The 12069-nt window shown below is 42.6% G+C and overlaps 1 protein-coding gene across 14 annotated transcripts in view; it reads left to right on the top strand.

The window, feature by feature from the left end:
• BRSK2 (BR serine/threonine kinase 2) overlaps positions 1–12069 on the top strand; it is a 311982-nt gene that overhangs the window by 209110 nt on the left and 90803 nt on the right. For all 14 annotated transcript variants that reach the window (XM_017726636.1, XM_017726633.1, XM_017726637.1 and 11 more), the window contains exon 4: positions 8628–8768. In XM_017726636.1, coding sequence (XP_017582125.1) covers positions 8628–8768 — 141 coding nt within the window. The remainder of the gene's footprint in view (positions 1–8627; positions 8769–12069) is intronic.

The following is a 12069-nucleotide window of genomic DNA, read 5'->3' as shown; positions in this document are numbered from 1 at the left end:
GGAACCGAGGACTTACAGCTCTGGGGGTGTCTGCAGAGGCCTTTGTGCTGCCTGTCCTCTCCTGCAGGGTTTTCCTGTAATTCTGTTTATTTTTGTTGAAAACTAATTGTGAGATGCCAGAGGATGCAGAAAAGAGAAAAAAAGGTTCTGCATGTTCTTGTTAGTGGTAGGCCAAGACTTTGGCATTCAGTCTGTCTGCAGGGAAACATGTCTAAAGGCAGAAGGAGAGTTCAGAAAGTCAGAGTGGCTCCTAAGTCCCAGAACTGAAAATTAATTTTGTGGTAGGCGTGCACCTTGGGAGTGAGGCTGTGGGATGTCAGATGCTGTGAATACATGGAAAGAAAATAAAAGACTGGAAGGCAGAATAGCATTTTACCTGAGCCTTGATTAGAACTAAGGAAAATATTTGTAACCAGCTACTTTGACCCCCTTGTCTTCTGCTGTTGACTTGTTTTAGGACCGTCTGGAGTTACAAGCATGTGTAGCCAGAAGAAAGCCAGTCAGTGGTAGGAGTGGAGCCAGTGCATGTGAGGTTTGGAGTTCAGGGTGGGTCTGGAGACGAGGAGCTGGCCAGAAGCCAGAGAAGGGGTGCAGGTGTCACCGCTCACAAGGACACCAGCCTGGCACAGAGCAGGCCCTGCAGAGCTGGTGGTGGGAATTAATGCTATACCCTGTGCAACACGGTCTTAATAAGCTCAACCCAAAAGCCTGACTGTATCCTCTGCTCACTGCCTAATGTGTGCTTGGATATCATCCAGGCCACGATGCTGGGCTTGGGCAAAAACAGGCCCATAGTGGAGCAATTCTGTGACATGAGCAGTTCTTTGAGATGTAGCTTCAGAGCCACAGTATATTCCCATGCCTGACTCCTCTTTTAGACTTTGGTAGGCAGTGCCGTGTGTGTCTGGGCCCTGGTTGTTACAGCAAAGGCCACTTAGCTCTGAAGAGCAAAGCCCCAAAGTATACAGTCACTAACAACTGCAGCAGTGGCCTGATGGGTGTTGTCTCAGCTCTGCCTATCCTGTGCTGTGGATCCCTCTGACTAAATCCATTCCATATCATGTGCCCATATAGGATGGCTGCTGCAGTACCTTGGCATACATGACTACACACCATGAGGGCACTGCTCAAAACACCTTTCATCCCAAATAAATCAAAGGTGCAGAGCTCAACAGCATAACCTCTTACAACCTCTTTTCCCCAAAAGCCCCAACCTGTTCATGCCCAAATGTAACCAGCAAACAAATATAATATCCATTCAAACATGCAAACTCGAGTTAAAATTGTCTTTTAGAAAAACGAAGTCTAACACATGCACATTTTCTCGCAGGCAAGGGGCGGGAGGGGGAAATAATACAGAGCTCCTGGCCCAGTGCCAAATAAGGGTTTAAAAATTCATGCCCGCCATAAGAAATTATATAACTTCTGAATAATGTATAGGCTGTACCAATAACAAGGGGCTTAATATCTGATAGAGATTATTTAATCAATAGAAAACAGTGCAGAGAAAAAGCTGTCAAAGAACTACAGAGCATGTCAGCTTGGGCAACTTTTAACCTCGTCCCTGCTATGTATATGTTCAACCATATATATATGGAAGGATATTTTGCAAGTAGGGTGGTAGCCTGGCAGGAGAATCACCAGGTCTTTTTTCTTCTAAAAGCTTTTCTTCGTTGTCTGTTGTTCCAGACATATCCCTTTGAAATGCAGTGAGCTTTCTAGCTCTCAACTAAATTGGTCAAAAGCAGTAGCCAGTTCCCTGTGAATAATCTGCCAGAATTACTATGAGATGGAGCATGGTTCATCAAGGTTGTGGCAGTGCCAACCCCTACCATTTGTGGTGCAGCCATTTCAGTTTGTGTTTGATTCTGTGGCAAAACTTAAGAGAGTTTTACAGCTGTTGGCACAGTAAACATCAGGACAGAAGAGAACTAAAGACTTACCTGTCGTTATGATGGAGATTCTCACCTGATGTTTCATGTCTTTGTGTGTATCTCTTTCTGTATAACTGGGTTTTGCATCTTGCTGGAGTGCATGGCTAAAGTTGTGCATCTTAAAAACTAACAAGTGCCACATGGATATCTAGTTTAATTGGGGCATAGTAAAAGTTCTAGGGCATTGCCCAGTGATGTGTGATGGTGCCCAGTGGTACATTCAGGCTTATGTAGAAGATCAACCTACTTGTTCAGGTTAAGGAAAGTTGTGCTTTATACATGTAAATGTCATATTATTTAATAAAAACAAATTATTAACTGCTTCCCTAGCAGACAGCTAACTGCAAGCACTGATGGACAAACCTTCTATTGCCTAATTAAAACAAGATGTGCCAATTGACTTTCATTCCTAAAGCATTAGAGAGTGTTTCTTGGTAATCTTAATTTTTTGCATTTATAAATACTTACCTGAAATACTTTGTGTTTCAGCATGAGCTTTCATCTAGAGATCTCTCCATTTAACATTTCTACAATAACAAATAATAATCGGTGTAGCTGTTAGTGTCTTGTAAATTGTCCTGAGAAAACAAGAGCTGCATACCCCACTGATGGGCTGCTGTGGGCAATCCCATCTGGCAAGAATTTTAATATTTCCCACCATTTTTGCTACTGGCTCAAAGACAGCTTTTTGTTCTTTACGAATTATAACTGGTGTGTTCGTTTGGGTTTGGGTTTTTTGGTTATTTTGCCAGAAAAAAATCTGGTAGTGCATGGTTGTCATGGTTTAGTATAATTTGGGTTTTTAGTAAAGAGGGCATCAAACCACTACAATGGTCCTGGTGATCTCTGTGGCAGTTAGTCTTTCTTTAACAGCATTTTTCCAGGCATTGCTCAGAGCCAGCCTGTTTCTTTAGTTACAGTCCTGATTTGGAGGTAGCATGTAGCTGCTTTGCCTCAGTGAGGGCTCTCTGAATTATTCCTCAGAGGTCCCCAGGGCATGGGCAAAGGCACCTTTTAAGAAGCTGTGGTATAGTCCACCAGATGGAAAGGAGAAATAATCACGAAAAGTGTCTTTTTTTGCCGTTTTAAGTGATAGGAGTGTAGTGCAACAGTAATCTATCTAATCGTGGAGAAGTCCTTGCTGTGCTGGCACTGGGCAAGAATGGGAGACAAAACCAGGTTACAATCCCACACACAAAGCAACTATTGGGAATGGGAAGTCCAAGCTGCTGTCAAGCATCACAGCAAAGACCAGCCTTCAGAAAGGAGCTGAAGAAAACTGATGATGTAGCTGTGTCATTTACAATGATGCTCTTCCAAGTGTAGAGGGGATGCTGTGAGAGCACACAATTGTTTGCCTAGATATTTAAGGAGTGGAAGATGGAAGCTGGCTTTGAAGACTGGTCAGAGACAGAAGTCAACCACAAAGGCCAGGGAGGGGATCCTAGATTGGTTACAGAAGGGGCTATACGGTATGTAGAAATGAAGGAAGCTAGATAAAGTATAAAAAAAGGAGAACAATGGAGGCATTGAAAGAGTGGTCAAAGTGGAAAGCTAAAAAAATGATATTTCAGTTGATGGTCTGGTATCTATTTTGAATCACCAAAACTGGAGCCAGAATGCATTTATCAAAGTAAAAGATACAATGATGGTGATGATGATGAAAAATTAATTTAGATACAAGATACCTAGCTAAATTTAGACATGAAATTTTAGCTATGTGGATGGATAGGAAAACCATTATCTTAGAGGTATAATAAAGAAAACATCTAAAAGATACCAGTACAGCCAAGGTGTAGGGACCTGACAAAAAGCCTGAGTGAAAGGTAACACCCACACTACAAGCCTGAACCCAAGCAGTGTTATCCCTGGGGGTAGAGAAAGGTAGAAGTGTGAAGAGATTGTGAGGCTGAGTTTTGTTTTAGCCTTGTGTTTGAGCTGATGATAGGACAACCAAAAATGCCAGAGTTGGAAACTAACATCTTAGTTTATTCAGGAAAAAGGAAAATACTGACTTTTTATCTGAGTGTTTAAATTTGCAAATGTGAAACTTGTCGGCTCTCACACCTTGTGATCCCTACAATACTGACAAGTTAAGGTGATGAGGAGGAGAGGCACAGTACTTTTTTGTTAAATTTCTAGTCTAGGCTACAGAACAAGCCACAGTAAACCACAGTCAAGCTACTGTGAATTAGAGAGGTCTGGGGTCTGTGCTAGTTCCTGGCATAGCTGGAATCTGAGGTGCATAAAGGTAGTCTAAGACCATATTTCTCCACATTCATCTTGTCCATGTCTTTCACATGCAGAAATCATCCCTCCTTTGCTATATTGTAAGGGTTTTTATTACTTTACTATTTTGGTTCCTGAAAGAATAAATAAAATTAACAAAAAAGGAAGGGGGGGGGTTGGAGAGAGAGAGAGAGAGAGAAAGAAAGAAAAAGAAAGAAAAAGAAAGAAAGAAAGGCCTAGAATTATTCTAAGCTTGCATCTCTGATGATATGTAGTGGGTCATTTGAGGTTAGGAACTCAGAATCTTATATTGAGAAGGTGGTGATGATGGGATGCAGATGGAAAAATGGCAAAGGGAATAGACAGAATGCTGTTGGATGCAATCTCTGCTCCTTTCCAATCAACACAATTATTCTTGTATTTAGTATTCAGCTTCTTTGCCTTTAAAGATCAAAGTCTTGTCTCCTTCAAGAACTGAAACTCAACTAGAGATTTTTAGTTTCACATCTTGGCTTATAGTAGGGATGAGAAAATAATGCAAAATGTGGACCTTGGTGTCTATGAAAGTGAGCTATGGCCTGTAAAAATATTTGCAACCTCCTAGAGAATATATCTAGTGAGGAAAAAGTAATTGAGACTTTATTTTTAACATACACCTGGCTTCATATTGAGTTGCAGAACTCTGATGTTTTCTGGCTTTTCCAATGTCCAAGCAGGCAAAGGGGAAATTGGTGGTGGGGACAGCATGGAATAGAAGGCACAAGGGATAACAGGTGCTAATCCCAGCGCTGATACTGGGTGACTGTAACCCTGGACAAGTCAATTGGCTTCACAGTTCCCTATCAGTAAAGAACAGGAGGTTAATGCTTGTTAAAACTTGCTTCTCTCATGTGAAATGCAAGGATTAGAAGAGCTGGTGTCCAGAGCACCCAACATGTGAGAGCTAAGTGCTCTTACAGAGTCTTTTGTCCTAACACAGGTCCTGTCTGTATCATCACAGCATGTAGTGCCCATGCTGCCAGCCAGAGACTGGGTCTTTCCTTTCCCTGAACCTCCTTGAAATGGCTATTACAGAGCAGGTTTTCTTACATTTTTACAATGGGAAGGAAGACTGATGCTGTCAGTCTTACATAGACAGGATTAAAAACCCTCAAAACTTCATTCACCAATAGGTTGCTTTTCATCTCTAAATGTAATAGGAGAGAAGTTCTGGTTACTGTTTTTGGGATTTTCAGAATTTGCTTGCTTGTTTAGAATAAATTGGAAAAGTAGTACAATAATGAAGTGAAAACCTGTCATATCTGGGAAAGATAAAAGGGAAGAGAGACTCATGAAAATGCTGCTTCGTGTTTTTTTCCCCTACAGGCTACATGTTATTTACCTTCTCCTAGATCCTTCAAGAACTGGCATTGGCATACGTCCAATCCTATAGCATTTTGCCAAAGTAAAGGATTTTAGGTGCTGATGTGAACATAGAAGATTTGGATTCTTTTCTGTGACATGGATTCAGGAAAGATGTGGTGTCTGTATGTCTTATTTTCCAGCCTAGGGAATAATGTTCTTTCTTTCCTTTGCTTTTTCTGTTCGGCTTTTCAGAGTGTTTATTCTCTTCTTCTGTGGAGTCACTTAGGCACACTCACACACACACAGATGGGCAGATACAGATATGCACCACTTAGTGGGGTTTGTGTAGCTGTCCAGTGGTACTTAGAACCAGTGCAACACTTGGAAATGTTGAAACCCCTCTTGTCAGCCTGTTTGGAAAGAACAAGTGTACTACTGTGCCAGGTAATGTGCCAGCAGAATGCTGGCTTGCACAGAGATGGGGGCAGGTGCTGAATTATGCCCTTGTTTAACAGAAAGTCTCCTAGTTGGGGGCTGTCCTAAAAAACCCCGCAAGGTACTACAGGGAATAGGCCTGGCAGATAACAACCTGAACTCACAAATCGTAGCTGCAGCTTAGCCACATAGTGCTTATGGAATGATCCCTGCAGCATTTTTGTTGCACTCAGCCACTGAGGAATGTGTTTGTCGTCCTTCTCACTCATGTCACGTTGGGGGCTTTGTCAGATCAGAATACATCGTCTCTGTGCTTCTCTGTCCCTTGACTTGTCATAGGCACAAATCTTTTTCAAATGCTCTCCCCTGTTCATTTCCATTATTATATCTACTGCTTCTAGGTGGCAAGCAAAAAATTAATAACCTTGTAAATGTTCCCTGTCTCTCAATTTGTTTTATTTTTCATACGTGTCAGTGCATTTTTGTTGAGTGTTTTTAATAAGATGAAGTTGATGAAAATAAATTGCTTCGCAGTTCCTGCTGTGGGTGACAGAAATGCTGGGTCTGTATTTTTCAAAAACTGTTCGTTTGAAGCCAGTGTGGAGGGTGTTCTGCATGTCTGTAACTGCAATCATCTTTGTAAGATACCTCCCAGAAAAAGAAAGCAGCTAGCAGTTTGAATTTTGGGGGCAAGATGCACTGCTGCATCCAGCTTCTGCTGGGCACAGTGAGAAAGCAAGCTGTCAAGAAGAATTTTAGGATTGATTCCATGCCAAGATTGGGTCTGCCATGTTGGATAGTTATCCAGATCTGTCTCTAATATGAGAGGGAGAATGAATGCTACAGCAAACCCTCGTATCAGACTATCTGTTAGCCAAGGCTTAGAAATCAAGGATTGGGACTTGACAACGTAGAAACCCCAGTGCCTATGGGTGCTGCGTATCAGCTTTCTTCTGTGTTTGAATGACTTGCTCAAAAAATGTCATGTCTATAAAAAGTGATCTCCAAATTACCAAGGTGTACCCAGCAGACAGCTGGGCAACTACTCATCTGTTTGGCGAGAAGATAACCCACATATTCCAAATGTGATTTTCAAGTTAAGATTTTTCTCTTTTTTAACCAATTTTAATGGAAAAAAAAGTCAACATTACTATGTTTCTTGTAACTATTTCAGCTTTGATCAAAAAATGCAAAACTACAATTTTAATTCCCTAAAATCCATAATTTTATAGTTTTGTCCAATTTTTGTGCCCTTTTAGTACTTATTTATCCGGCAAGACAATACTAATGTCTTTCTTTCTGTAAGGCAGAAAAGTGCTTTCTCCTTCTGTAGCTGGGAACTGACACATGGAAGTTACACAGGAGATGATGATGGACCAGGAGCTCAGGTCCCACTTTTGCAACTTGAAGGCTAATGCCATTATCACTGAGCAAGCTTTACTTTCCTCAGAACTGCTTTTAGTCCTTCTACTGTCCTAGCTTTTTGGAAACATTGAAAACAGGACTAATAAAGACCCCAAATTTATATTAATCTTCTCCACTTTTCATTTCAAATTCTGAAATTTCCATGGAGATTGTGCTGTTTGAGGTACAGAAAAGACAGTATCCTGGATTAATTACTCTTCATTGTCCACTCAAATTTGAGGAGCTGGATTAATTCTGGTAGTAAAACTATCCTGCTGTAAAGCAAAGGGCTTGAGGGATCATACTGCACATACAGTTCAGCCTGGTCTGATGTGCTGTTGGGAGGCAGGGACTGAGAAGTACACTCAAACTTGTTTGTTTTTAAAGGGTTCAGTTGATGGTGTTCCTGCCACTTCCCTGGGAAAACTGTTTCACTCCCACTATTAGGCAACATTTCCAGAGATTTATACTGTCTTCCTCTGCTTGGCTGCCTTTCATTAGCCCTACTTAAAACAAGAAGATGGTCCATCCATGGCAAGCCCTTTGCTTCCAGAAGGTTTCACTCTTCACTCTATGACTGCCAAGAGTGCTGGATGAGGTCAGGAGTTTCCTCTCCTGCTCCTAGGTCCCCTTTGTGCCACATTTATTCACTCAATGCCACATTTATTCACTCAGTGCCACATTTTTCACCTGCGAGTTGTAAGGCCAGGCAGCTGCTCCAGCAAATCACTGCTGTTCAGCAGCAAAAGCTGAAGCTTTTATATAGGCTGCACACACATGTAGTTCTTTTTTTTTTCATAATCTACATTGTTCACTTACTTTTAATTCATTCTGTTTTCTTGACATGTGTCTGGTTCTGTCTGAGTGGAGCTTTGCCACAGCTGTTTTATAAAAGAATTGTCAGCTTGGTTAAAGGACCTGTGGCTTATTGATACAAAGTGTTACTCCACTATAGCTTTAAGACCTGCTGTGGAAGCTTATACTTGATTATTCTCTGCTTCCTCTTCTGGTCTTTTGGGTAATTTTTAGCTTCCTGATTATGATTATGTCTTGCTACGACATTGGACACTGAATCCAACAATGGCAGGTCTGAAGTTTGCAGAACCCCTGTTAAACATATGAATCACTCCTGATTTTAAAATTCCTATTCTCTTCCACTGTTATTTCTGGAAGTGTTCTCCTTGACTGCGTATAAACAGAGGTGTTTGTATATAACCGTGTGAGTGTGAGGGGCTTGGTGTGATCACATACTTACAAAATCCTGGCACTGTGTTTTTCTAGGTATTTGGTGCTAGAACATGTGTCAGGTGGGGAGCTCTTCGACTATCTCGTAAAAAAGGGAAGATTGACACCAAAAGAAGCCAGGAAGTTCTTCCGACAAATCATCTCTGCTTTAGACTTCTGCCATAGTCATTCAATATGGTGAGTACAGCCATTTCCAATGGGAATTCCCTGCTACATAATAAAGGGATCTTGATATTTTTAAGTAACCGATGTTGTAAAGCTCTAAAAGCATTGGGCAAAGTGCTGATGTATTTTTTAATTCTTGTCCAGCTGTGAGACAGTGTATCAGTCACAGGTAGACTCTTCATGGAGAAGATTGTCGTCCATCATTTCTCACTGGAGAGGAATTCATTCACAGGGAAGGCTTTAAACAGGAAAACCAAAACCACCAAGGAAAAACAGTTTCATTTCTATAATTTTTGTGCCACTTACTAATTACTAAGAATTACACACACTATATCAAAAGGAAACCCTGAAGAAACTTCGGACAACTGCAAATACAGCGAAGTCATTTTATAGTTTCCTTCTGGTTTTGGAAACCTGCGGGCTTTTGGCAACCTTTACTGAGTTCCCTCTGGGCATTTGAGTCACTGTTGCTTTTAATTTCCTTTCCAGTAGGGAAGAATTTTCTTGCTAACTCCATCATATTATTTAACTGTGGAGTGTGGTTTAACCTGTGCTTTCAGGTGCCATTTTATATTGGACCAGTTTCTCTTTCATCTCCAGCAAGTTGAGATAATTTAAATTATACTGAAATCAAGTTGTTGCAGTCAGTCTGAGCACAAGAGTTTCTGTACAGCTACTGACCCATAACTGCCTGCTCATTTCTCACAAATGCAGCTCCTTGCATTTGGATTGGCTGGGGGAGAACATTTACGTTATGTCTGCCTGGCTGCTTCTCCAAAGCCACAGCCAGCCATAGATCCCCCACTCCAGGAAGCCAAGGGCCACTCAGAGATACTGCAGTAGCTGGATTTGCTTAATCACTGTGTGGTTACTTCTCAGTAGCCATACAGGGATTTTCTGTACCCCCAGTTCTATGCTGAAAACTCACAAACCAGATGGCCACAGTGAAAATGGATGTTAAATATTTAACTTGCTCTTCTAGCCCCCTCCCCCTACATCTCTGAGTCCTTTGAACAGGAAATAATGATCTGTAAGAGATCATATTTCTTATAAATTGAAAGGGAAAGAAGAGCCTTTCTTGAGGATATATTAAGAAAAGGATACTGTATAAGGAGAGTGCCTCTTCTTATAAGAGGCAGTTCAAAGGTGGTGGATCTGGGTGAGAAGGTCCTGAGGACAATGCCTACCTGACACAGGCAGAGTTACAGTAGTCAGAGAAGTTCCCAGAGAAGCCAAGAGCAGGTTGCATGCCCTAAGTAGAGGATCTAAGTTTTCTCTGTTGGCAGTGACCTCTGAGCAGTTTTATTCTGTGAATTCCACAATTTTTCCTCCCTGCTATTCAACTGCACTGAGTGATCATGACCTTCTTAGAACCAGCATGATCCTTGGTAGGTTGTAGAGCTGTTATTTTTTACATACACTGGGCAGTGTAACCACTGGTGGATTGCATACATACATGTTTCTGTTCCCTACTTGGCTAAGTACTTAAGGGATCCAATCCAACAACACTCAGAAATGTTTAAGTACAGCTGAAGAGAAATTGTTTACTCTTCCAAATGAATATTCCAGAGAAATCAGAATCTCCACTGGGATAGAAGTTTCTACTAAAGCACACATATATGCACATACATGCTAGTGCTTTGGACTTGTTATGGATACCTCTAGATCTGGGAGACTTTAATAAACTGAGTGAGGATCGTGGTGAGGCTGTCAGACAGACAGACAGACAGACAAGCACCTCTGCAGGTTTAATGCTATGTGAAATTTTCTAGGCAGATGCATGTCTCTCTCGAGGAATCCATTTTCCTCTGTTAAACATATTGGATTGTGGGCAGCAGTCTTATTTGAAAGTAAATCCCATCTCCTTGCTAACTCCCACTTGACTAGCATCTAGTGCTGGGTAAGTTAGCAGTAAATCATAAGCTCTGCCTCCAGGTCACTCTGAGACTCGTGTGTTGTGTGTTATATTCTGTGCTGTATTCTGGACAGTTTTCAGAAAATCAGAGCATGCATAAATATATATGTGAGTGTAAAACTTAATGTGCTTTCCTAAGCAATGAAGCCTGACCTTGTCCTGTCGTGGGGCAGTGAAATGACAAATCATCTCATCAGCCAGGTTATCCAGTTATGACCACATTGAAAAATGAAGGCTTCTGCTTTGGTTAATGACTAAATGTGGGTGCCTCCAGCCTACTGGCAGAGTAGATTGATAGCCTGGTGTCCCCAGCCCCATGTAACAGTCCCATCTTCTTCCTGTACATCCCAAAACACTGCAAAATACCTGTGGCTTACTTTAACAGCTGTATGTAACTACATTCAGCATTCACTGCTCAAAACACATTGATACACCAGCATTCCTGGGTCAAAGATTTAGAAAGGATTCCCCAATCTTCCTCCGATAAGTAAAAGGCTTCTGCTGCTACTGCGTGGAGAGATCGCCTCTGTCTGAGAGGTGTTTTCAAACAAGCAGCTGAGAAAAGGAAGCAGAATAGGTGTGGGGCTTGAGTCTGTGTGTTGTTTTAAAAATGTTATGTGCTTTCTCTTCTTGTTTTATTTACTGGAAACAGTGGGGGAATATTTGATGTACTTCACTCTGTGGTGCAGTCACTCACAGGGTTTTGTGGTGCAGGTTGGCCGTGGGGGAACGCTTATGGGTAAGGCACTGTAGGGTCCTCTGAGGACTTGTGTGTACAGAGCACCGTGCCACGCCAGGGACCCACGGGCACGAATGGCACCACGCAGGGATATCCCGTGGGGTCTGTGCTACCTCGCTGCCTTGCCTGAGCTGGCAAGCCAAGCACTTGGCTCGGTGATGCAGCATTATCGCTTCTCCTTCCAGCCCTTCCCTGTGCTCCGAGGGCTCTGCACTGTGCTGCAGTGCCTGGAGCGGACGCGCTGAGCAGCCGCGCAGGGAACGGCACAGGGACCTGAGGTTCCCCGGACACCGATGGAAGGCTATCCGACCTTGGGAAGTTTTCTTTGGACGTAACAGATGGCCTTTGCCTAAGATGCGGTTCACCTAGTACTGGGTGTGTCTGCTCTCCTAAATTCAGGGCCTTTAGGGTACTTCCGCTGGGTGCCCTGAATCAATAGCCCCTTTTGAACGTGCTGCCTCCGTACTGCGGGGCAGCGCTCAGCTGGTTCAGTGCTCGGCTGTATTTTCTGCGGGAATCAATGTGCGAGCACGTCTGCGGGCAGACGACGAGCCCTCGGTTTGCTCGGGAAGAGCCCGTTCCCGGTGCCTGTGGGGAATGCTGCAGCGCCGGGAGGGGCGGGCTGGCGGGCGCCTCATTGGCTGGGCGTGACATCACCG

The sequence above is a fragment of the Corvus brachyrhynchos genome, unplaced genomic scaffold (genome assembly GCF_000691975.1).
Source record: "Corvus brachyrhynchos isolate BGI_N302 unplaced genomic scaffold, ASM69197v1 scaffold62, whole genome shotgun sequence".
In the NCBI taxonomy this organism is placed as follows: Eukaryota; Metazoa; Chordata; class Aves; order Passeriformes; family Corvidae; genus Corvus; species Corvus brachyrhynchos.
This window is presented reverse-complemented; position numbering and strand designations above follow the sequence as displayed.